A 25616-nucleotide genomic window follows, 5' to 3' on the forward strand; every position below is an offset into this window, starting at 1 on the left:
GGTYTGGGGCAAGTGCACCACAATTTTTYTTGAGGCTGAYTGGATSTYYCTCTAGCAACTGCAGTRCTGATYTGTGTTTTTTGACAAGGGTAAGTGTTGAGTATGCTGGCATTTTTCTGGTTCTGTCAGCAGTTTAATTGGTTCAGCTGTGATTAGCACAAAACTTCTTCAGGTTAGTCTTCACAACATTTATTTTATGGTATTTAATAAGAAATATGAAGRTGTCAATGCAATTTATTTTCCTGCTGTGAGAAGTTTTTGCAAATCTTAAAAAAAAGAGGTAAAATTCCATCAACAGTGTTTCCACTGTGATGGATCTCTTTATTTTCTGAAAGAGATTGTCCCCAGGTCAGAGCATAGCAAATATACAGCATCATCACTGTCTGCTCCCACTTTTGAAGAGAGAAGGAAAGAAAAATATAAAAGTGAGATTTGATAGGAATACACATTAATTTTATAAAAAATTAATTCTGTAGAAATTGCAAGCTGAGGAGAAGAAAAAAACCTCAAGATATGCTAGTAAGATCTCAGGTAAAAGAACACAATGGCAGTTGAGGTAATTGGACTGTGAAATATTCATCTTCCTGATTTTTGTACAAGTGACTTACTCATAGCTATTTATGAGTTTCTTAGCACTGGAATCCCCCTGTCTCCCCCCGAAGATTCTGCGTTTTGCRTTTTTGCTTTAGGATGTTTTTGATGTTACTTCCACCCCCATGTATGGTACACTCCCTGCTGYCTAATCCTCCCTAAAAATGTCAGCTACTGCTGCTGGACTGACATCSCTCTGAACAGATTAAAGTGATGTGTGCTCCTCGAAGGCTCGCCAAATGCAAGTGCTGTCTTTGCACGTGTGCTAAGCATGGCTTTTTGATAGTACCAGCAATGTGTAGAGCACTGTTTCATGTGCTGAGTTAAATATAACACTAAATATAGGCATTGATTATAAGGTAATGAATTAACTTGGCATTTGCTGCAAAGGGGCATGGTACCTGTCCTGTGCTCCTCTTTTTCAGAGAGCTACAAACTAGAGTTTCACTCTAGTGAAATTTAGAGTTTCACTCTAGGGAAAATTTAGCAAAGATGTAAGAGAAACAAAAGGGTTGGGGCGGTGGTGTAGCACTGTCTGGAAGCTGTGTTAGATGCCCATTTTGATGGAGGAGAATAAACTACTTTAGAAGAACAGGCAGCAAAAAGAAATTAGCACTGAACCCTTAGAGAGTAAATAGYGATGGAGAATTTGGTTCTCACTGTRCAYTGCKGGTGGAAAAGGTGTATGATCATGTCAACATAGATCTTCACCCGTATTTGAACTGTGCCACACTTTGAGACACAAAAAACATGGAAGGGATAAAACACTGAGCAGCTCTCTTGACAATTTTTCCTACTTCTTTCAGATCCCTGCCCAGGAGTCAGGCTTATAAAACTTACAGTGGGTGTTTTTCCTAAATTTAGCATCATTTTACCAACCTGGCTGGTCCATTTCTGAAGGTTTGGGAGGYTGGGTGAAGGAGAGAGGAAGCAAGGGCTGAGGTGGAAACCAGTTGTAGTTATCAAAATATAGGATGTTGAACATCAGATTGAAAACCCATGAATGGGAGAGAAATTTCAGTCACAGTCAGCCTGTGACTCCTTCTCATTGTACTGGTAGTCAAGGAGTAAGGGACAACCATGTTCTCCACAGATTAAAAGATCTTTACCCAAGCTCTGGCATCTGGTGCACATCTGGCCAGGTTTAAGGAGAACGGAGATGGGAATACTGTGTACACTTCAGCCTCTTAATATGGAAAGCTTTTTGTCCTCCAACACTGTAGCTTAAGGGGTACTGGTAAAATTTGTATTTTTAGGTGATTTCTGTAGCCCAAGGAAACTCCTAGCCCAAGTTTGGATTGTCTGTGGGAGTGGAAAAAAATGAGGTACAGTGGTAAAAATGGTCTGTCTGAAAGACTCAAAAAGAGTACATCAGAACTTGTTCATCTGCTCTCTAGAATATGCAGAAATCCAKATTTTGTGCTAAGCAAAATGCCTCAAGAACTCGTTATATGTAGGTGAGAGTTGAGGATGCCTGAAGAGAAAGGTATCTGAAGGCATTCTCTTCTGTGGAGGGAAGCCACATTTTTCAATCTAATATTAAAACCAGTTTTAAGACATTGGTGATCTTTATGGAGTGCTCTGGATCCACTCTGGGAAGCGAGATAGTGCAAACAAGCGCAGGGAAGGAAGACAACCAGCTACCCAGGTGAGCAGAAAGCTGTTCCCCCCTAAGAAAACCACTTTGCAGCATGTGCTGTGTGTTCACTAGTCTTTGAAGTAAAAAAGGCTCTAAGGCAAATGGATAAAATGTAGCTTATTCTATGAAACARGTGTAATTTGATTAGGAGGACAGGAGAGAGAAGCCGTCATCTGTAGTACCGAAGGAGGAAGTTTCTACCTGTCTGATGACTTGTAGTCAAAACACTGCTTCTCTGTTCAGCAGGAGAGAGTGAGGTGAAGRAAATGGGATTATTTTGTAACTCCTAGGAACACTGTCCTTCCATTCTCCTGTTTTCCTGTGCAGGCAACTAGAATAGATTTAACCTCTACTGGGGAAGATAAAAGGTGTTTAAACTGCAGGAGAAATTGTATTTGTCCATCACTTAGGAAAGCAGCAGAGCAAATGGGACCCTGTCCAGCTGGACCTTGCCCTTAAACTGCCAGGTGGAGACTGGTATGAGACGAGAGGGAGATGGTGCAGCCCAATAACTGAGCTCAGAAGCCCTTAGAGAAGAGAAGAGCTGTGTTTTGGGCAGCCTGACGGACAGACTTGCGTATACAGACTCTGTCTTGGAGCTCAAGCCAGCTATCAGGTGTTCACCAGGAACTGTTCTCTTTGTTGTATGAAGAGCAAGTGGGATTTTTTTAGCTTTATATTGTAATACAGTGGTCTGCTGTTTTTATGGACTCCCTTCCATTGCTGCAYCCAGTGAAGAGGTTTAGCGTTTGATCACCCTAAACTTATACATTTAGCAGAATGTATAAGTTTCTTAAAGGCATCATCAGCATCTTTCTAGTTTGTTTTTTTCTTTTTTTTTTTTTTAAACTTCAGAGCATTGTCTTATTCTGGCAAGTTGTCAACATGTGTATTACTGTTGATTTTGCAATTTGAGGTTGAAGCTCCATCTGGCCCAGCCCTTGAATATTTAAWAACAGTAATGCTTCTTGGTGGGAATCGTACCCCTCCAAAAAAGACGTAATCTTTAGAAAGTCTTTCCTCAAAAAAAGCTTGTATTTCTGTGTTCAAGAGGTGCAATATACCAATTGTTTTAAAGAAACTTATTAGAGGAGAAGGCATTGTTCAGGAAAACATTGAAGAATTGTGTTTAAACCTGCCAGACACTATGAAGAAACAAACCATGCCAATGAAAGCTATTTAATTTATATTTTAAAAAGTCACAAAAACATAGTGGGTGATGAGGGAAAGACAGCTATTCACCCTCAGAATAWAGTAGCAAAACCCACATCTAGAACAGTATGATGGAAAGTGCTCCTCATCTGAGTGTTTGTGGGAATTGCATGCCAGGATCACCTAAAACACTGACCAAAATTATTTTTTTTTAATGCAAACTGTGTAAATCAATTTATAAAAGCTTCTAGAGAAATCAAATATGCATCTGCATATTTTTGAACTTGTTTGGAACTTGGTTCAATAAAAAGCTCTCTGACTTGGTTTTGGTCATAGACATGTTGGGTATCTATTGAATATTTTTTGTTTCTTTTGAATTTGTAAGCAATCGGTGAAATGCAACCACTCAAGAAAGAAAATGAAACCCAATCTGAGATTYATTCAAACAGCAGGAGTTCTCTTCTCCACAGGTGCTTATTACTGTGTTACACATAACCGTAATAGCTGAGCCCCATCAGCTGTGGTTTGTGATGTGAATAAATCCTGTCATTCGTGGTTCCTGCTGTTCTGTGCTTACCCCAACGGGGACATTTTTTATGCAGTTGTATTCCTTTATTTGCACACATATTCTGTGTCTGAATCTCTGAATACATTACATTCTCTCCTTGGAGAGGTAAGCACACATGAGGGCACATTCACAGAGGGAGAAGCATTCTCCCTCTTGTCTCTGTCCCAGCCCCCTCATCTGTGTGCAGTTGGGGGAAACAGTGTCTGGGTGGTTCGACCTTCTTAGAAATAGGAGGTCACTGTTGCCTTTTTGGAAGCAAATTTCACTTCATGAGAGAATCAGTTGTTTTTGGCTGATCCCTTTCCTTAGAACATTCTTACAATCTTCTTGCATCAAGCCATATGAGCATCCTGAAGGTAAATTCTGAGACTTTCAAACTGAAGATGCATCAAAGTTCAGCTTCTGTATTTCAGTGCAACAAACTTTCTCAGTTGATCCATATGGAAGCCCACATTAATCATCCCACTCATGGTGATCATGCCCCTGGAACTATGTGCCRGTAGGGTTTTCTCAGGATTGCTGAGAGTAAACCAGTACCTACTCTTTTTACTGCAACTAATTTTCCTCAGACCAGGCAGGTTGAATTGCCCACCAGAGTTATGCAGCCCATGTTTGAATATGGAACCCATGTTTTGCTTCCAAGGAAGGAGTGTGGTGAGGAGCCTTTTGGCTTCTAATGACAAGTCCAGTTGACAGTGCCTTTTGCCATTTGACTCCTTATAGATACTGGAATAGCCTTTGGCAGGCAGTGCGTGAGAGCCTTGATTTGTTACAGCCGTCAGAGAGATGTGCGTTGCTTTCTTTATTGTTCTGCCTGGTTTCCTGTGGAAAKGAGGATTTTTCTGTCATGTTTCTCTTTGCCAGCCTGTCCAACCCTATCCTATTTACTTTTTTGATCCCTTGGCCAATTTTAGCCCTATTTAACACTGAGACAGATGTCTTAATGATACAGAGTTCTACCACTGTAATGAATACTGGCAGACAGATAGAGGAGAGAGATGTAATTAATGCCTGTTCTGATGAAAAGATTTCAGTGTGTGCTCAGCTTTTTCTAKGTATCAGTCTTTATTAGCTCTGTTGTGAGTGAAACTGCCTGGTTTTATATTGTAAGCATTATTGTAGCACTTTAATTGGTGGCTTTGCTTCTGTGGTTTATCTTGCTCTGATGCATTAGAGCTCTGATGCATTAATGAGGGTTCAAAATGCCACTGAGCATGACAAYGGTGAGTGTGTGGGCTGATGATACCAAGTATGAACATTACTGATTCTAGGAGGTAATAGAACTCAGTAAGGACAAAAATCTCTTCTTTCAYCCCTCCTCCTGACCCCAACTCCTTAGCTGTTCTCATTTTATGGGAAGGCCAGCATCTGCTACCTGGGGTCTCCATTCTGACGCAAGCATKGCAGCTTCTTGGGCTGCCAAACACTTTTCCATGCCAGAAATTTTCAAATCATATATTCCTCACCTTCACCGGCTTTTGCTCTGGGACTGGGTTTTTTGCCTGACCTCCTGTGCAGAAACAATGCTGCGTCTCGCTCCATTTCTGCAGGGTGTCATGCCTGCCTTGGTTGGAGGAGTGACATGGAGACAGTTCACTTCCTCTCTTGTTCCACTGGAAAGATTGTCCATGTAGTGCCATGGTAGGAAGGAGCAATGGAGATTAAGACAAAATAATCTAGCCATCCCATTGAATCTCTGGGATAGTTCCATCAGTTTACCCAAGGGAGCCAGTTTGACTTCTRTAATTCAGATATTTCCTCTCTTACATGATAATCACTTACCTTYTGCATCTTGCACATTCTGTAAAAATGTGGCAAGACAAGCATATTTTACCATCTGGACCAAAAAAAAAAACCCAAAATAAAAGGATTGTTTACTTGAAAGTCCACAGAATATCTGTTTAAGCACCTAGTCTGATTTAGTCAAACCCTTCTACAGGATACAAGCAGCAGAAACACACACTTTTTTCAAATTTTGAATTTATAAAAGGCATATATGGGGAATATGGTTAAATATGATGTATATGCAAGTTCAAAAATTATGTAATTTAGATCACTGCTTTATTTGTCTTTTAGATTTAGGTTTAAAATTGACTTGACAGACTTTCATAAAAACTTGCTGGTTTTATTTTGACCTATCAATCTGAGGCRGAAGTGGCAAATAAGATGATGTACAGCTCAGTTATGTGATTCTTTTTAAAATTCCAGGCTTGGCTCATAATAGTGTTCACAGATGATGTTGGTTGAATTCCTGAATAAGTATGCAATAAGTGTACTTTTTTTTTTCCCTGTAGCAAGATATTAACATTAATTTAAGATTAATTTAAATGTTTAAGTCAGCATGTCATGACGAAGTCTTCTTGCAACTTAGTCTGTTTTGTGGTACCTCTCAATTTTGTTTAGACTTTTGTGTTACTTTAGTCTTGTAAGTGGTTTTTACCAGCAACTGGAAATAGTAAGGTACTCACCATTAATTCTGAGAAATAGAGAGAATGAATACAAGCATGTGCACACTATGTTAAAAGCTTTTATTTTACTTGTTTTTCATTGACTCTAATTTTTCCATCTCATAGGGTATGTCCTCGCTGTACATGTCAGAGAATGTTTGATGAGTTTGCAGGCTTGTCTGCCTTCACAACTCTTCTTTCTGCATGCTTTTTTAATTACTCCTATCATGGAATATATTGCCTCTTTTGCAAATATCAAAAGCACTGTAAAATGGGAGATAGCAATTTACTTAATACCGCACATACACAATTTACTTCAAATTTTTTCAATAAATGAGGTCTTCTGCTGGAATACTGGAAACTGTATACAGAGCACCTGCGAACACTTTCACAGTTGGTAGTTGTTTTAATAGGGGTTCTTACTAGTGAAGCACCCAAATCTCTCTGAAATAAAGGATGTCATTAACATTACTTGACAAATTGGAGCTATTATGAATAATATGACCCCATGGGTCAGAAAAAAGCAAACTTTTTGTTTCCAAAGCTATCGGTCAGAAAGATTTTTTTGTTACTGTGCACCAAGCTTTCTGACTTCCATAAACTGATTTTTTGCTTTGTAAAGGGTTCTGAGAGCAGTCCTGAATTTTCACTTCCATGGCTTGGCACATCTGGAGTGCCTGGAGCAGCAACTTGACTTTCCTTAGAATTCTCTCTCTGGAAATGAATAAATTTTGCTCTGGTTTGTGACTCAGGGAGAGTTTAAATGGGTTGGCCGTGGGTGACCTAAGGGAGCATGGGAGTTTTTACTTCCCAATTCTAATTTAGAATATGCATTTTGCATATTCATTTCACACCTGCAAAAGTTATTTGAAGAGTAGAACRTGAGTATGTGGAAAGAGGAGAAATATTTCCCATTGAAATTTTGTTTATATTTTTGTTCTTTTGCCTTTTGTTCCAGTGAAATGAAGCAGAAGTTGGATGAAGAAGGCAACAAGTGCAGCATCCTTTCCAAGCAGCAGAAGTTCAACGAGCACTGCTGCATTCGCTGCTGTTCCCCTTTCACATTTCTTATCAACAGCAAGCGACAGTGCCAAGACTGCAAGTACAACATCTGCAAGAGCTGCAGCACTTACCAGAAGAAGGAGAARGCTTGGATTTGCAGTGTCTGTCAGCAAGCAAGGTAAAGGTCTGTTGTTCAGCAACCTGTGCAAAGCAGCTGTGGCCCAACCTGAGCTTTTGCTTGTGTTTGTCAGTAGTGAACTGTGGTGGGTTAGGACATGAAGTACCTGTTTTTGTAGGGGTTGATTTGTTCCTGACGTGCCTGTTTTTTTGCAGAGGTTAATTTGTTCCAAGAGTGTTTGGTTACCTGTTGCATTTTCCAGGCTTGTTTAGCWGGGCTGATGTATCAGCAACCAGTGATTGGGCATAGCTGGTGCTGGACTGGGGACTCCTGAAACGCCTGGGTTACTAATGGAACCTGAGCACAGATGGTGCTGAGGCACTTAACAGTTTGGCAGCTGATCCCCCTGATGGGTYGGGAATGGAAGGAAGAATATTTGTGAATAGATCATCCAGCTGTGACTGGTTTAGAGTGCTTTTCTAAATGCCAGCTCMTTGGTGGGGATGCCTTGAGCTGACTTTGGCAAGTACCCAAAGAAAATAGTGATGCGACCTGTCATAATTCATAACATCTGTTAAGGTTATGCTGCCAGGGCTTCTGTTTGCAGAGGGTATCAGGGATTTACTTTCTCATCCTTCTGAGGGTAGAGCCCCAGCATTTAAAGATAGCACCAGAAAAACAAAGCAAAACACTTAAAATTAGCAGAGGGGGCATTCCTTGGATGGTGACTGTGATGGTCCTTGTCTCAAAGTTCCAAAAGCCGCCGTAGCTGTGGTGACGTAGTCCTGACCAAGACCCTTTAACTCAGACAAGAAGGGTGAATGAAGTAACTCAGTTTCTCATGGTTTATTTTGGCCATTGGTGGCTCAGGCAGCTGAGCATATGTGACAAGGGTGGCTGTTTGTTTTCCATCTTTGGTGGAGAGTGCAGGATGAAGACAACAGACAAGTCCCTTTGTGATGCTCTGTGGTATTCCTGTGCTCACCAAAGAATCATTTTTCCTTCTTGATTCCCACCAAGGCCCACTTGAAATTAAAGCTTTCCGACACTTTCTGTGAATTATGTGTGTGGTCTTTGACACAGGTCCCTAAAATCATAGGGATTCCAGATGGACAATGCTATATTTCAAAACAACAGCCTTTGAAGGTGAAGGTGGTTGTTTTCTTTGGGGTACCTGATCCTYCTCTGCTTTTTACTCTGGAAAACCTGCAGAAACCTCTTTTTCCTGGTGAGGAGGTGGATGAATGACAGAACTATCTTTTCCAGCAACACAGAGAGCTGGAAGCCAGTGCTTGTTTCTGCCTGAGTCAGTCAACCATTTCATATTACACTTCTTTCTTCCATTTATCCTGAGTTCATCCATATGTGCAGCAGCACAGCAGCCAGGGCTGTGGATGCTGATGAACTGCACTKAAAATATCTTTTGCTGACTCCACAGAAAATGTCTCAGAAGAATTWAATTTCAGAAGAAAAATCTGTAGCTATATTATAAAAAATGCTATTTCTGACCCTTGAAGTCAGGGTTTTTCCCAYAATCCTGTGTAGCCCTCAGAGTCACCCACCTCTAACTCAGTTATAAACATTTTCTTTATTTATGAGACCTGAGACACAGCTTGAGTTATTTTTCAGTGAATAAATTAACTAACACTGCTCCTAATTGTTTTATGTTTCGGTTTATTGGACTGTGGTACTTAAAAATCCCTGTACTTAAAGCAGGGGCTAATATTTCTCAGGGACTGCTGATGTATTTTGATTTGGTGGGGGCTTTTTTTGGCTGTTTTGGGGGGTGGTGGGGTGCTCTAATTTTTGGGGGTTTAAATCTCAGTCAGTGTTTCTTCCAGGGAGAAACACAGGGGACAACACAACACTCTGTTGGGAGTTCCTGTTGTCTTCTCAGTGACTTCTTCCTCGGATGGACCRTGCCCTGCTGCCCCTCCCCAGCTCCTCTCTGCTTGTGTCAGTTATTTTTTTCCTTTGATAAGGTAGCACAAGTAGTGGAGGTAGTTCTTGGTTTCACTGTTACTTGTCTGCACATCTTGCTGCACAATAGATCACAAGCTCTAGTGGGCCACAAATATCTGAAGACCATGTCCTGTTTGTGCTCTTCAGCTCCACATTACAGCTGTACTCAAGTAACGCTGAGTTTGATGCCYAGGTTGTATATAGAATATGCCAACAAGTTCTCTTGATGTTGGAAAAATTTTTCTCCAGTATAAAAGGCTATAAAGGAGACGTAATCAGGTGAATCACTTGTAAGATATAAGTGATCCTTTAGTCCATCTGCACGTGTGAGAATTCTGAAAAGTTCCTGTATAATGTGGGAACCAGATGACTTGTGGATGGTTAATTTTCTTTTCTTTTTTTTTTTTTTTTTTTTGTAATGCATCATATAAACATCCCTTTGATCTGGATTTAAAATCCTTCTGGGAGCTGTAACCTTTCATTTAGACTCTCTTATTTCCTATTGTCTTCTTCAAATGAGTGGCATCAATTTTGGTAGATTGTAAACAGCCTCCTSATAGATTCCCATGCCAAGGTGATGTTGACACTGAAGAAGATMTGACATGTTGAGTTAGTCTTTCAAGGTTTGACTGGCTATACCTGTTCTGTTGAAGATGATTTTCATCTTCCAAGGCAGAGATCTACATTAGCATTTAGCAGAGAGCAAAAGTTCAGGTCGGCATTCGAAACATAGACTATTGGTAAAAATTAGTCACAAAAGTTAGTCTCTGCTTCTTACGAAAGCAGAAAACCCATCAATAAGCCGATGAAAACTTCTGTGTTTCAGTTCTTTTAAAGCACATTTCCTGTTGCAATGCATCTTTTCAAAGTTAGAAATGAATTTCATGCTCAAAAATGTCTTTGCAGCAATGTCTGTATTGATCTTGTGAGGAACAGGAGAACCTTCCTCCAGTTTCCCAATTTTCCAGGTTTTGCACATTCTACAAATGCATTCTGATTTTGTCTCTGAATACCATTATTRATGTTCTCAGGGGTTTCTTTGCTCATGTGCATCTCCTAATCTGTAAGTACTCTATGACAAAATTATATAATCCTCATTTCAAGTATTTTTTATTTGTGTAGAGTGCAGTTCTGTTTCTCCCAAAGCTTTGTACAATACCTCCTTGTTAGACACCCATCAGACACTGTATTTAGGCAGTTGCTGAGGCTCTGTACCTTTTAAGTCCTCTTGGATAAGTAGATTCCAGGCACAGTTTCTTTGCCCTCTGAATTAATCCTTTTGGTGCCAGACACAGAGGTCCTTTGCTCATTTAGTAGAAATAGGGCATGCTTTTCATGTCTGAGACCACTTTCCCATTCTCCAAGGAGCCGTATCCCAGAACACCCTTCTTGTGATACTCTGCTTTCCAGTTTAAYACTTGTACTAATTAAAATAWTTTTTTWAAAAAGCATAATCTGTTAAAATGCATGTTTGTGTAGGTTTTCTRAACTAATCACGTTTTACTTCTGGACTGTGGTATGAGTGTACTGAGTCCAATCCAAAATAAGGTGTACAAACATCTGGCTGTCCATCTCAGCTTTTTGTGACTATCATGCATGAATCCCCCTGCATTCTTGGTTCACTTCCTCTGGTCTCACCATCTGTATGTCAAAAGATTTCTGTCTCTGTTGTGAGTGGGWGCATGGGCACCTAATCATGCCTTCACATCCATCTGGTGTGTGATTTTCTCACTTTTTTTTAAAGCTCTTGCTCAAATGGTGAGAGTTCATCACTTAGTGGACTCCTGCTTTGCTTTCTTCAGCCAGGCCATGGGTAAGAGGGTCTGCAGGAAGTCAGTTTTCAGCTAAGAGCTGCTTTGGTGGTGGTGGTCCTTTGCTAGTAACAGTTAAGAGGCAGAGACCCAGTCACTGATCCTTTTCTCCTTTATGTCATTAACTAGTGAAAAACACAGTCATGCTGCAGAGACTCAGACTTCTTGCAATCAAAATAGTGTTTTGGGTGGCTCAAAATTGTCACACTGCTTGCTTGCAGTGCAGATTTAATTGAATGTTTAAAGAGAGCCACTCTTTTTTTTTTTTTTTTTTACTTTTGTTTTTGTACTCCCAAATTAAATCCTGCTTTTCAAAAGAAGAAAGCAAGAGTATATCAATTACATTCATTGGTTCTTCAATCCAGAGTTATTGTTGAATAACTATGCTTATTCCTTACATTTTCTTCTGAGCGTGTTGAGGTGCCTGGTTGAATATACCTAGACTGTAACAATTTACATCCGTGGCAAATGTAATTGTCTTATTGGAACTTGAAATTTAGTTAGACTTTGACTAATTAGATGTGCATTAGGGTTTTGCATGCCCATCAGAGTGAGATTTGAGAAAATGTATTAAGGTCTAGTCTACCTGCAACTAGAATGTATTGGAATTAACAGTGATGTAAAAATGGAGCAATACTTCTGATAAAATGAAAATTGCAACRGAGAATAAAAGTCTAGGCTCACTTGGCAGGCAGAACACTCTTCAAATAGAAACGAGCTTTGCCAGCCTCAGCAACAGTCCTCAATAAAACCTTTATATTTCATATAGTTTTGTTTGGAGRTCTCTGTAAAACAATGTAATGTGTTTTAATGTCAGCAGAACAAAGCATGTATTTGTGGAAACATGATAAAGTTGAAGTTAGCCCGCCAAAGGCATACATCTCTTCTGCTTAGCTGATGCCAGTTTTACTGTAAAACTCTTTRCAGTCTCTATAGGCAAAAAGAGAAAAAAAGCACCAAAATTTAGCAAAACCTTGGTATGGTATTTGAGGATAAGAAATATTTCTAGTTAGTAAATRAACTTTGTATTTGTTTGTCGATGCATTTGGCTGTAACAAAACGATCAGTTTCAGGACTTAGTTGTGGAAAACTAAGGAAGATACRGTGCTGCTTAGCAATTTTGTTGTGCTTTCAAGCAGTCTCAACCATCTGGCAAAAGGAAGCCGAAATGTATTTTAGGTAGCCTGCCTCAGCCATAGCTTGGAACTTTGTGTATAGTTTTGTGACAGTTGCTATTTCTGCTCTTTGAGGTCCCTGTCTGACATTAGTGAGAACTTCTATGGAGCTTGGAAGCTGTGACATTGTCAAGTAAATGCCAGGAAATGTGTTTTTGCTTCTAAGATCAGAGAATTGTATAGGAACGTTCACTTGCTCTGTGGCATAGCAGAGAAGATAAAGTTTTAATTCTGCCTTGTGCATGTTGTCTTTATTTGACCCACATGGGTCTTGTTYTGCTTTTTTAAAAGTTCTCTGAATKATCCTGYTCATATTGTCCTTAAGGGATTTACTAATTTTAAGTAAATTGCAGTGAATTTTTTTTTCAGCTGTATATACTTGCAGAAATTAATGYAATTCCTTCCAAAAATGCATGCTGCCCTTTTCAAATTCTTTTCTTCCTCCTTGTGCTGCCACGGTCTCTCTGTGTTGTATTGTATTGCTTGATCTCCTTGTCCTTACCATGCTTTAGCATCACAGTGGATCACAGAMACCACATCCTTTTGCTCACTCTTCCCCTTGAAGAGCAAGGGCGAGAGCTTTGAGTTTGCACAGGAGCCAAGAACAGTCTTTGGTTTATTCATTTGTTCCCTAACTGGAGGAGGAGAGAGAGAAATGTGCAAACTGGTTGCTTTGACAGGTTGATCTCTGCTGAGTTTTTTGCTATACTGATCTGTCTTAATTATTTTGAAGTATGCACTGTGAAGAATTTCATTTCTGCTAGACAGAATAAAGCTGAACTTGCATAACATAGAGCAGACTGCAGTTCTGCACTCAGCTTTAAGAAAAGTATCTAAAAAAGGAAATCAAGAGGAGAATAGGAAAGAGAGGTCTATTAAAACAGCTAAATACAAGTGCTAATTAGGCAATYTTTTCTAGCTTTAAGTAGCCTTGGAAGTGAACATGTGCCTGAGTGCCTGGAGGACTAATCAGAGCACTTTTAGAAACTCTGGATCCCACTTTTAGCTGTCAAGTGACTTTGGGGAAATTTCCATGTGTCAGGTTTCCCCCTGTGCAGAATGGATTTGATGATATTGAGCTCTTGGAGGTTAGTGGTTGAAAAGTTTAATGCTCTGGTTGTAAAGTGCTAAGTATTATTAATGTACTGTTATTAGAGGAGTTTTGCTGCAGTCAGCATGGCTGAGCCTTCGTGGTTTTCAGTTGCACAGAAATGTAAGTGCTTGGGTTCCGGTAGGGAATGAATGAGGGTAGAATATACCACCTTTATGTTCAATGTTAATCTATAAATTATATTTATATAATAAATAAATTACATTTATATAATCGATAAATTATCATTATATATGAAGCCTGTGTTTGGCTTCACCTACTTTCAGCAAGWCACAGTAAGGAAGGCTATTAAACATTTTCCCTGGTAGGAATAAATATTGTGTAAATGGTGTGCAAAAATATTGGGACTGCGAAACTGGGAGGAGCTGGATATGAAAGGATGTAACACAGTTTTTCTGCGTAATAAGCAGYGTACAAATTATAGGTTGGACTTATTTAGCTTTTCAGTTTTGCAAAAGCTGAGAGGCTTTCAGCAAAGGTGACRAATTAAAAACTAATTAAAATTGCACAAGATTCTTTAAGTATGKATACTTAAGTGTCAAGTGGGAACATCATGCCTTGCAGTAGCTGAGATGGAAAATCTAAGTRTCAAGCACAATTTATGGAAGAACTTCCCTTGTGTCAATTCTGCAACTGAAACATCATGTGCTGTTCATCACAAAATGTATGCAGTCAAACAAGAAATAATGCTGTGGTTACCACTCTAGCAGTAGCTTTAAGCCGAGCAGAGTGCCCTTTTCACAGAGACATTGTACCACTGAACATTTTTTATCACCACTAATGAAAGATTGCCACCTGGTTTGATTATGTTTATTTCAGCATTTGGTGAGTCTTCATGTTTTGTTCTGTTGTATATGTGCAACCACCAAGCTTTAACAAAGCACAGAAATCCTTCTGTTGCTTCAGCTGATGCTGACATTTCCACCTCAAGGAGTGAAATCTGTCTATGGCCTTCAGTCTGTCAGTCCCCAAGGGACATGGCTGTGTGCACGCTCTTTGCTGCTTCTATTCRTGTTTGGTGGGGCCCACTATGAATTTGGGGAACTGAGAGGTGATGCCATGTGTGCAATGAAGGAGAAGTCTTSTCCCACCAAAGCACCACATGCATTTAACTTCTGTACAACTCACACAAGCAGGGAAGACTATTTTATACCTGTGCTGTATGCTTCTCTCTGTCACTGTAAGCTGTGTATGAAGACTATTTTAACAGTCCTCGAGTAATTCAGATTATTTTGCCCAATTGTATTATTTTTTATTCTACTTCCTATTGATAAAGAAGCTCTGTGCCTCCTCAGTGCATTTTATTTTTTCTCCAAAAGATTTATCCTGTTAACTATGAACATCTGTCCAATTATGTGGGGGCACCCTTAGAAGCATTATAAACGCTGTGGTTAGAAAAAGGGTTTTTTTCTTGGTGAGAAAATTGCAAATCCTCCTAACTTGTAGCCGCTGGCAGTGAATGGCAGTAACAAATGTGTCTTTCCTCATGCTAGTGCAGTTTGCGGTGTTACCGTCTTAAGACGTTCTTGTGTTACCAAAGAAGTTGAAGTGAGAATTTAATTTATCATTTTTAAAAAGATTGACCACATCAATAAAGAAGTCACTCTGTATTTTTATTGTTCAGGCCCATTCTCAAATGAAATAGACACTGAAGCACTTGCTGCTTAGTGTTTCCAGTAAAAATCTATGAGGTCCTACATTCASAGGTTTTATCCTGCTTCTGTAACTTGGGGGAAAAGGAAGGTGGATAAAGCAATWGCCCTGTGTTTGTGACAAAAACAAGGTTTTCCAAATTTGTGCATAGAATTAACTATTTGGTTTCCTTGTACTTTTTTGCAGTAGCATATTTTTTCTGCATCTAGGTTTTTGGGAAGTCTTATTTCAGATGAGCACTGCATGAGCCTGGTCAGAGAATTAATTATTCATCTTACGTCTTCCACTCTCTCAGCTTTCAAAATACGACCCTACGTTTCTGGATCATGAAATAAATGGTGATGGTTGCCAGTTACCTGTACTGGAAAAGTGTTTCATGCACTTTCCTGTCTTCCATCGCACCTGCATCTTTTGCTAGAGSTGTCCAGACAAATATCTTGTCCCTTTTAGCCCAGGCGCTAACAGATAGCTCATTCCTTTTTTTTTGTATTCACAAATAAGATCATGTTAATGTAGTGGAAAGGCCATCTCTGACCTAAAGCTGTTTTTGAGTTTTCATCCCCATCCATTTCATCTTGGTTTATCCTTTTTTTTTTATAGTTTATTTTTGCAGAAGGAGCTTCAAAAAATGAAGATTGAATTTTGACACAGTGCTTAAATAAAAATTGCCTAAAACCAGAACCCTCTTGCTTGCAGAAGCTGTGAGCCATTTGAAAGCGTTGTTTGATCTTAGCAAAAGAAAGCTTTTGTTTTCAGATTAGTATTGGATTTATAGTGCACTTGAGATTTACTTTGATAAATTGTTTTCATCAGAAAGGTGTTGTAGTAGAAATGAAAATTCTTCACAGTAACTGGAAAATAATGAGGGTCAACATAAAAATGATCATAYGAAATATGTCTTCTATTCTCCTCATCCCCTATCCCCCACCAAAATATTTTAAACTTCTATKCATTTCTGGGAATCAGCGTAGCGTGGCTTTACTGTTGTTGTTGTCACTAGATGTTGGATGCCAACAGGGAGTTGCTAACACTCTTTTGAAAGGGTTTTGTTAATCTCTTTGTTCAAGGGCTGTTCTGTGTCTGAGTGGCCAGTGCCATCTTGAATGAACATTTTGCTTTGGGAAGGAATTTTTGTAAGGTAATAATGAGGTGGGTGTGGCTGCTGGATGTGTAATACTGCCTGTCCTGATCATTTTGATTTGACATCTAATATGCTATAAAGCTTGTTGCTGTAATTCAGCATATGCTGTCTCTGGGCAATGGGTGGGAATCAGATGCCCCTACTGGTTCATTTATGTTTCATCTCTGTTTCTGACCACTGATGTAAAGATTTGTAATGTGCTTCTCCAGACCCCAGACTGAGAGAACCTTCTTTCTCTTTTCATTAAGMTCCCAAGAGATAATTAAGTGCTGAATGAAAGTTTGTTCATCTAATTAGGAAACATTGTTTTACATCATCTGTCACACTCTGAGGTTCTATGTGAGATTAATAGGATGATGGAGGCATTATGGTTCATGTTGTTTTAAATTTGCTGATGACAGATTTGCTTTGTCTTCATGGTTTTTCCTGGCTGTCATTGCAGTGGTTTGTAGAATTGTGCCTGGAGTRTGAAAACTTGCATAAATGCTTGTGAGACAGAGGAAACCCATTTAAAAATGGTAGAAATTGTTTCAGGAATCACAGCTGTAATTTTGTCTCACTGATGTGTTTGCAGGAGTTTGTAACCTAGGGGATTTCTTTAGTTCTCTACATCTCAGGTAGTTGCAACTGTCCAAAGCACTTTCAAACTCTGGCAAGATGAAAATGGAATTAATATCTGCTAGCAGCAAGGAAAAAATTTATGGTGACTTGTCCCAGTCCTGCAAACTTGCCAGTAGCCAGGCCTCTGTCTGTGGTGGTAGAGCACACCTCTAATCAAACTTGCTTTTGGAAATTGTCCTGGGGAAGAAAAAACCTGTAGAGGGCTGTGTGGGGAAATGTGAATGTAGCTCCACTTTGGCCTACATTTCGAATGACCCTACCTYCTGTGCTTCAGAAGTTCTGAGCCATTCATTTTGGGGGGGAAAGTAGTTTTCTTACATGTTTTTAAATCCTCACCACATTACAACTGGTGCCTTTCAGTCTTTGGCACAGTGACCTATAACAAAAYGCCTTAATGTRTTTTGCATCTAGGCTCAAAGGGCTRTTAGRTATTTAAARCTAATATWKTGGAACATGTCTGTGTCAGCATAAAGCTMATATTTTGGAACATGACTGTGTCAGCATTGCTCCCTGAAACTCTTTCTCTGAGTATAGAAACTGCTTAACTAGTGTCTCTGTTAGTCTTAAATCTAGTGTGGCAACAGCGGCTAATTTTCTCATCATGGAAATTATAATTAGAGATTGAATGTTCTTGAGAGACACCAGCTTTCAAAGCAGTCTTACATAGGGTTTGGGKAGAGAAGGTTGTTTCTGAGACCTGTGAAAACATAATTTACTGAGTCCATTCTGTGCAATGTATTTAAATAAGCATTTTCCATTTTCAAAGTTTTGCAGTCACTACCAAAGAAGGTGGTTCTGGCAAGAGAAACGGCAACAGAGTAGAGTGAAATGAGATTGACAGGAAAAGCATAAGGAGGAGGGTGGGGGAAATAGTACAATTGCAGTTTGAAAAATTAGTCATGTAACGTGTCATTGTAATTCCCAACTGACAATTAAGCAGGAGCCATTTGCATAAAGGATAGTAACACTAGAGGGGAATGTTCAGGATCTTTAACAGCACTTAACTAACTTATAACTTCCAGTGTAWAATTTGCAAAGGGTTTGACGGATACCTGCCTCACAAACTCCATAAGCTACACATTCCAATACTTAATTAGTCTTAGCAAACACAGACCTCCAGCTCTGTAGGTAGCTGGCAAAGGCTTTAAAATATGCCTGTTGCACTAATAGATGTAAAAAGAAAAAGGGGAAAGCCAGCCAGAAAACTTACACTRTTTATTCCTCCGCACATGTCAGGGTTCTGTGCCAGCCTTCAGGGCTGTAGTAGCTGGGGATCCAGCAAATTCCTGTCTGGTGCTGAGAGGTCCAAGGTGAAACAGGGCAAGTGATTCRTAGCAGGTTGTGCAGGGCTTGCAAAGGCAGCAAGTTAGACTCTGAGAGAAATGCAGAGGTAAAGTCTAAACAATGCACTTTGAGCTCTCTGTAGTGACATCACTTTTGTGATACCTTTTTTTAGCAGCAGCTCACCTTTGATAGGATTAATGGATGCCAAATAAGCTTCTCCAGTGATCAGCATGGAGTAGCTACAGTAATGGCATCTAGAGTAATCTGGACGTGAAAAACACTGAGGAGGGAGTTTCAGGACAGAAACCCTCTTTGATCTCAGACAGACAGAACTTGAGCCTTGCAGGCTTTATTTAAATCTGCTGAGTTTCTAAGGGATATGGACTATTGTGCTAAATGGGCATATATGTCACTTCTGGAAGGTTTGCTCCAAGTTTGGCAGTGTCCTTCCCACAGCTGCCATTGCTCAAATGCACCTGTTACTGATACTAGAGCATTATGAGGAAATTACTGCCTCGAAATTCTGGAAGTCAGGATGCAGCTCCCAGCTTTCCTTCAGATGATCTCTATCTAATGGCAGTTATGTTAATCTTTGCATGCCCCAGGTCCTTTTTGGTGGAATATAATAGATGATGATGGCAATTTCTTTATGTTTAAGTGTAGAGCCCCACCTCTAAATTTGGGTCAAATCTCAGGCACACAGTACAGCTGATGGGTGCTACCACAATGTAAATACAGATCAGCAATACTTCTGAACTCTCTTATTTTATAAAACTGGGTTCCTTTCAGTATGTGGTTTAACCTTTTCATGGCTTTTGTTAGCTCCTGTCACACAAAGATTCTGCTTCATTCAGTTCACATGTACTACTCGAGTTACTAAAGGGCACATTGAAAAGTTGCCATTGCAGCATTGCTTACGCTGAAAAGTGTTGTCAGAATTACTTCGTACAACACAAAGTGAATGTGTGCATTCTCATTGTTGACGCCAGGCAATGACTTCTGAATTGTGTTGARTCTCATGAGCTGTCTGATATTTGCACACTTTTCATTTTGATTATGAAGGCATCATTGGGACTTTTAAAATTATTTGGACACTTCMATTTTCCTGGATGGTTGCTAATGCTGATTCTGTGCATTTTGAATGTCTTTGAATGGTTTATGAAGGGTAGAAGGACTTCAAATCAAAACATAACTTCGATGTCTATTTAAAGGTAGAAAATTARTGCACAGATCCTGCTGTGGAGGAAAAGAGTGTTTCCTCCATGTATTTACRTATCTTATATCACAGATAAGAATGAGAACTCATAGATATTTTTTATAGTACATGAAGGGAAGAAATATTTTTATTACTTGGTAGGTGACAGAATTCATCAGGTGAGAAAGTAGAATGCGGACCTGGGATCTGCTTCCTGCTCAGAAGGTGCTCACCATCTGGTGTTGAGTAGGACCCTCTGGCTTTGCCTTTTTTGCTCCATTATGGGAGAAATGTAGTCCCTACCCCCTTGATAAAGCTCGTGTGAACTTTCTATATATATGTACTTTTTTTTTTTTTTTTTAATTTGCTGTCAGACCTGGAGTGTTTAAATAAAAACCATGGATGTGACAGGCTCCATATGGAAAATCAGGGTTTTGGAAGGCTCCAGGCTCTGATAATCTTAGTGTATCTTGAGTGGTGAACAACTGATACACCATCCACTTAACTAGGTCAGACATTTTAAAACTTTTCTCTTTCTCTRTCCTCTGTAAGCATCAGTCCAGAGCCTTGTCTCATCTGTCAGAAGTATCTCCAATCTGCTTTTCTGTATTATCTTTGCTATGTCCCTATTTACTCTGTGCCTTATTCTGGCCACAATTTGAAGAAGGGCTTTCTGAGGCAGAAAAGCACGTTACTTTGTTTTACTCACAAGGTAGGTCCATGGTCAGAAAAGCATCAAAATGGCTCARATTTTGCTTCCTTGTGCACTATAAGAAAGCAGAAGGGTGGTGGGAACACAGAACTGGGGTTTCTGCCTTCAGATGAAAAAGCACCCCACTCTGTAGACTTTTAAAATTTGATTCACTACTGCTGTTACTGCAGTGTGTGGTCTTTTCAGTGGTCAAGGCAATGCAATTGAACCTGAGAGACACCTGTGGGAAAAGCAKCCTTTCCTGTCCAAATGATTGTGAAATCTGAAGACAGCTCACTGGAAAATTCCTCAGTGGAGAACATAGCAGATGGGAAATCTTGATCAGAAAAAAACAAAACATAAAAATAAAGCTTTACATTTAGCAAAGGGAAACACCTCCTCCGTAGTAGCTGTCTTTAGCTGCTAGATTTCATGGGTTTAATAATTTTTTTAATAGCAAAGCAAAAATCTAAAAATGGTGCTTCTCCTAGTTATCACATAGACAATTATCATACATTCTGAGTAACAGACTTTTCAGGGTTGTGTCCAGGGCTAGCTGATTTGGTTGAAATTGGACAGCTGATACAAAAAACTCTGAAAGTTCTCTYTTAGTGAGATTTTTCACAACTAGCCTGGTCCATTGTAATGGGATTTCTTTAATTATAGCAAATCCTATTCATTAAATCATATATGGGTGTACCAGCAGAAGACGTTTACAAAGGTGAACCAGGAGCCAGGGAGCCAAGCCAGGAATAAGAGCCTAATAGAAGAATTTGGATTCTGTAAGTAATTTCCTTTTAGTGGGGATTGTAGATACAGAGTGAGCTATCATATATCCTACATGTTTCAGCTGACTTCCATTGTTATAACATACATAAGAGAAAATCAGCATGTAACAAACRCAAATCTTGCCTTTCTTTAGCAAGGTCTGGATCATTCTGCAGATGTGCTTTGTGCATTGAGGAGATTATTATTTAAGCATTATTAGTGGAACTTCCTAAATTCTGTTATTTTACATTTTGCAAGAAAAAGACTCCAACGCCATTTGGTGGGAAAGAATTAGCTTAATCAGAGAATGCTTTTCAGTGGGGCTCTGTATTGGCCAGAATTTCCTCACTACTAGGCAGTTGCTGTTAAGGCAAGCCAGAAAGCCTAAGTGCCATGCTTTTGTGATGGCTTGCTCCTGCTAAAAATGTCTTTTACCTTTGGTAGCAAAGATTGTGGCAAATCAAAAGAGATCTGGAGTGGGGAACCAGGTGCTAAGTAGCTTTAATGCTTCTCTGCAATGTGACTTTTTCTAATCCCGTCAGAACAGCAACATATTGGTTGGTTGGCTCTTTTCCCTATTTGACRTATATGTAAGATAACAGAAAATCTTATTCTTTTCTCATTTAAAATTACTTGCTCTAACTAGTGCACCATCTTCCTAGAGGAGGTGAAATGTTCTGTGTACCAAAACAAGACAAATCTTCAGAGCCCCTGCGCTGGCACAGCGCTGTTTCCAGAGCACAAAGGCTTACTYCTTTCAGGCACAGATCTCGCAGGTCTGTTCTGCTTTTAATTCCAGCTGAATAATTGTCTCCAGATGCTTCTATAGATTCATCTCGATCTGAGCACTGCCCTCAGAATAAATGCAGCATTTACAGCCTCTGAGAATCTGCAGAAAGTAAAATGCTTCTGCCGTTATCGTTACTGCTGGGATTTATTAGACTGCTGCTTTTATGCCTAATAATTAAAAAACCTGCAGCATCAGGGGATATTGCCACGGGTCTGAAATAAATTAATTCAAGCTGACATCAAGATTTAAATGAGCTTTGCTTTTTCTTATGACAGGGAGCTGTACCATTTTTTTTAAAACAAATAGAGTTTACAATAGAATTTTTTTTTTTTTTTGCCCAGAGATGATAAGCTCCCTCCATGAAGTGAGTCACCCAGCTTTTTACTTTTCCAAAGGTATCTTAATTTTTGGTTATTTTCCTCCAGTTACTCCTGTTTTTATAAGTTTACAATGAAAGATCACAAAATACTTAGGGCCTTTTAACTGGCTTACACAAAGCCTCTGCAAGAYGCCACATCAGGTTCTGTGTTTTCTTTGAGGCCAAGGATTTAGTTGTGTGTAAAAGTACCATGTCTAAATGGCTTTTTGGTGTATTTACARCCTCTCTGGCCTCATTACAAGAAGGACATGAGAAATGTTAATTTAAGATAATTAAAAATCCACAGTGATGCTGTCAAAGGGAGGAAAAACCACCCAGAAACCAAATYTGCCTTTCAGAGTCAGCATGCATATATCTAGTGGGATCATGTGGTCSTGGTTTAGCTTATATAAATAAATATGAACTATAAATAAATATTCACTAACATCATCAGTGAAATTTACTTGATGTTATTATGTCAATACTGTTTGTGCTTTCATAATTGAAGTTAGAATGAATTAAATATTTGAAGCAGAGCTCCACAAGAGGGATACTTCACAAGAGGTATCCTTCAAATTTCTGCTATGATTTAACAAATACATCTAAGGGGTTGAAGTAAATATTCTGAAAATTTTATTACTGTCTTGATTAATTTGAATTTAATCTAATTTCAACATAATTTCTCTCCATAATACAGCATAATGACAGAACAGAGCAAGCTGTTCAGACTTCCCATTTCCCTAAATCACTGAAGCCTTTTGGTGTATATGGGGAATTACCTCTAGGGACATGGTTYTTCTGCCATTCTCTATTTGAGATGTAAGTTGACCTTTTAGTTTGGTGGGTTTGGGATAACAGAAACAAATTCACAGATTTTTTTTAAACTTCAGTTTACTTCTAGTGACTGTTGATTGCAATGCTGGATTGAGATAGGCTTAAAATTTGAACCCAAATGTTGAAACTATAGGAGGGGTAAAAAAAAAAATCTACATTTTTGGAGACAGTTTTGGCAGTTCATTACCCTGTAAAAATAGTAGGAATTCCAGCTTGTAAATAATAGTTCAGGTACTGAGAAAACTCAGAGCAAATGAACAGGCAAGTAAATGAATGCAAAGAAAAATGCAATATACTCTGCAGAGAGATTCCTTCCTTTGTGATTTTGTGTTTACGCTGGATACCTGCTATTTAAAACTTGAGCCATTTTCCCAGAGACCTTCTTATTTGTCCTTAGTCTTTGATTATATTTCCTTGGTAACATTTSAATTTTCTGTTTTCCCTTTCACTAGCTTTACCCCCATATAAGGRTAAATATAAGAGTTGGTTATTATTGACCCAAGACACATTTCAGGTCAAACTYAGTGCTCCTGGTTACTTTTACCATCATTATACTTTATCAGATAGTAGAGTACATTCACTCTTTGCACTGGTAGTGATCTAGTTGTCTTTGTTCTTAATATTTCTTTAAAATATTTTTCACATTATGTAGAATCTTGAGGGCTGCAAAAATATAATTGCTGGGATGGGCTAAACACAATCTAATGCGCTAAGTATTTTAGTGACACAAAGGTGTTTAAAGAGGATTTTAGGCTGTAATGGTGAGCACGTGAGAGATGTCTTCCGATGATTAAGGRAGAAGTCTGTGAAGGGATAACTCAAACATATTGATTATAAATTCWTTTCAGTCTATGATTTCTCACTGGTTTGCCCACAAGACTTCTGACTTACTGTGGTCCCGCTGCAGAAGAGATAAGAGAACTGTCTGGAGGTTAAACCTGTTGTTTCATTTGTTTCAGAAGCTGAGAATAATGTGGTCAATAAGGCAAAAATTGCCYTGGAGGCTCAGCTTACATTTCTTTACAGGAATCTCCGCAGCTTCTTTAGTCCTTTTGCAAAGAAAAGAACAAATCAAACCAAAAGAAGTCTTCCTCATGTGCTACTAGGTTGAGACCTGTGTGCATCTTTAGCATTCTCTGCCTGTTTCTGCGAACCTTACAGGTCTTTGGGACTCGAGGCAAGAGGAGCAGCAGGTGGTTGTTACCCTTTGGGAAGAAGCCTGAGAGTAAAATGAGATGCYTTGTCAAGTTCTTAGAGATCTGTCAACAGCAGATGACTCAGGCTCTGCTCTTGCCTTTGCAAGCTCGTGTGCTTTAGTGARCATTTATTTTTATATAGAGTGTGTTGGCAAAGTCACACCATGCTGCAAAGTCTCTGTAAACTTCCCTGTGGTTTCTCAAARTCACATAATTTTGCCAAGGTTTCCTTTTTTCTTTTTTTTTTTGTGGAGCTAAAATGCACAAACTTTCTGATGTCTTTAGAAGTCATCCTCCAACACACACAAGAGCAAAGCATCTCAAGGAAAAAATCAGAAAATTAATGCTTCCATGTATGTGAAAGGTTGTTTGTTCTTTAGGCTCATCCTTAGAAATTGCAGAACACTTGCTATTTTTTTCAAAATATTTAATGTAAGGCAAATTCCCAGCACAACACACTTAATTCAAAGGAGCTGAAGTTTATCAGAGTAATGAACAACAGATGGAGATGTCAGGTAATCTTAACAGATTAACAGTTAATTATTAAATAAAGTAAACCAGTGTCGTAGTTTAGAATGCTTGCCGAAAGCCAGGCATCCACAACACCTGCTCACTCACTCTCCCCCACCACTAATGGGCAGAGAAGAGCGAAGAAAAAAATTAACAAAAGGGTTCATGAGTTAAGGAACAGGGAGGAAACGCTTGATGGACTAAAGAGGCTCCRCTTTTTTACAAAGTGAATTTATTACTAACAAAGTCAGAGGAGGAGAATGAGAAATAAAGTAAAACCCTCAAAGACACAGATCTTCTCCCCACTCCCTCCCCCCTTCCCACCGACAATGCAAAGGAGCAGAGGGTGAACAGGCTGTGGGGTTGGTCCTTTCAGGCTGTGGGGTTGGTCAGTTCAGGATGTTTGGGTTGGTCAGTTCAGGGTGTGGGGTTGGTCAGTTCAGGGTGTGCGGTTGGTCAGTTCAGGTGTGGGGTTGGTCAGTTCAGGGTGTGGGGTTGGTCAGTTCATCACCGGATCGATCTGCGGCTGCTGAGGGAGAGGAGTCCTTCCCTTGCGTTGCCGTGGGGTCCCTCCCACGGGAGACAGTTCCCTGTGAACCTCTCCGGCACGGTTCCACTCTCACGAGCAGCAGTCCACACGCATCTGCTGCAGCGTGAGTCCCCCCACGGGCAGACAGTCATCCCTAAACTGCTGCACCGTGGGGTCCCTCGTCCCCTGGGTTCAGGCCCAAGGCCAGGCTGTTCCATCTCGGGAGCAAGGCCTCTCTCTCCATGGCTCTCCTGCTGGACACAGCCCCTTCTCAGCATCCGCCCGCTCTGGCGTGGGGACCTCCCTCCTCCACGGGCTGCGGGTGGATCTCTGCACCCTCTGTGGACCCCATGGGCTGCAGGGAGACAGCCTGCTCCACCATGGTCACCATGGGCTGCAGGGGGACAGCCTGCTCCACCATGGTCACCATGGGCTGCAGGGGACAGCCTGCTCCACCATGGTCACCTGCA

At 39.8% G+C, this 25616-nt stretch overlaps 1 protein-coding gene across 1 annotated transcript in view; it reads left to right on the top strand.

Annotated features, from left to right (window-relative positions):
• The window catches only part of LOC130583973 (rab effector MyRIP-like), a 165691-nt gene that overhangs the window by 73867 nt on the left and 66208 nt on the right, over positions 1-25616 (top strand). The window contains exon 2 of the mRNA XM_057383684.1: positions 7356-7577. Coding sequence (XP_057239667.1) covers positions 7356-7577 — 222 coding nt within the window. The remainder of the gene's footprint in view (positions 1-7355; positions 7578-25616) is intronic.

This window comes from Malurus melanocephalus, unplaced genomic scaffold, assembly GCF_030028575.1.
Source record: "Malurus melanocephalus ecotype Western Australia unplaced genomic scaffold, MMel_1.1 scaffold_652, whole genome shotgun sequence".
In the NCBI taxonomy this organism is placed as follows: domain Eukaryota; kingdom Metazoa; phylum Chordata; class Aves; order Passeriformes; family Maluridae; genus Malurus; species Malurus melanocephalus.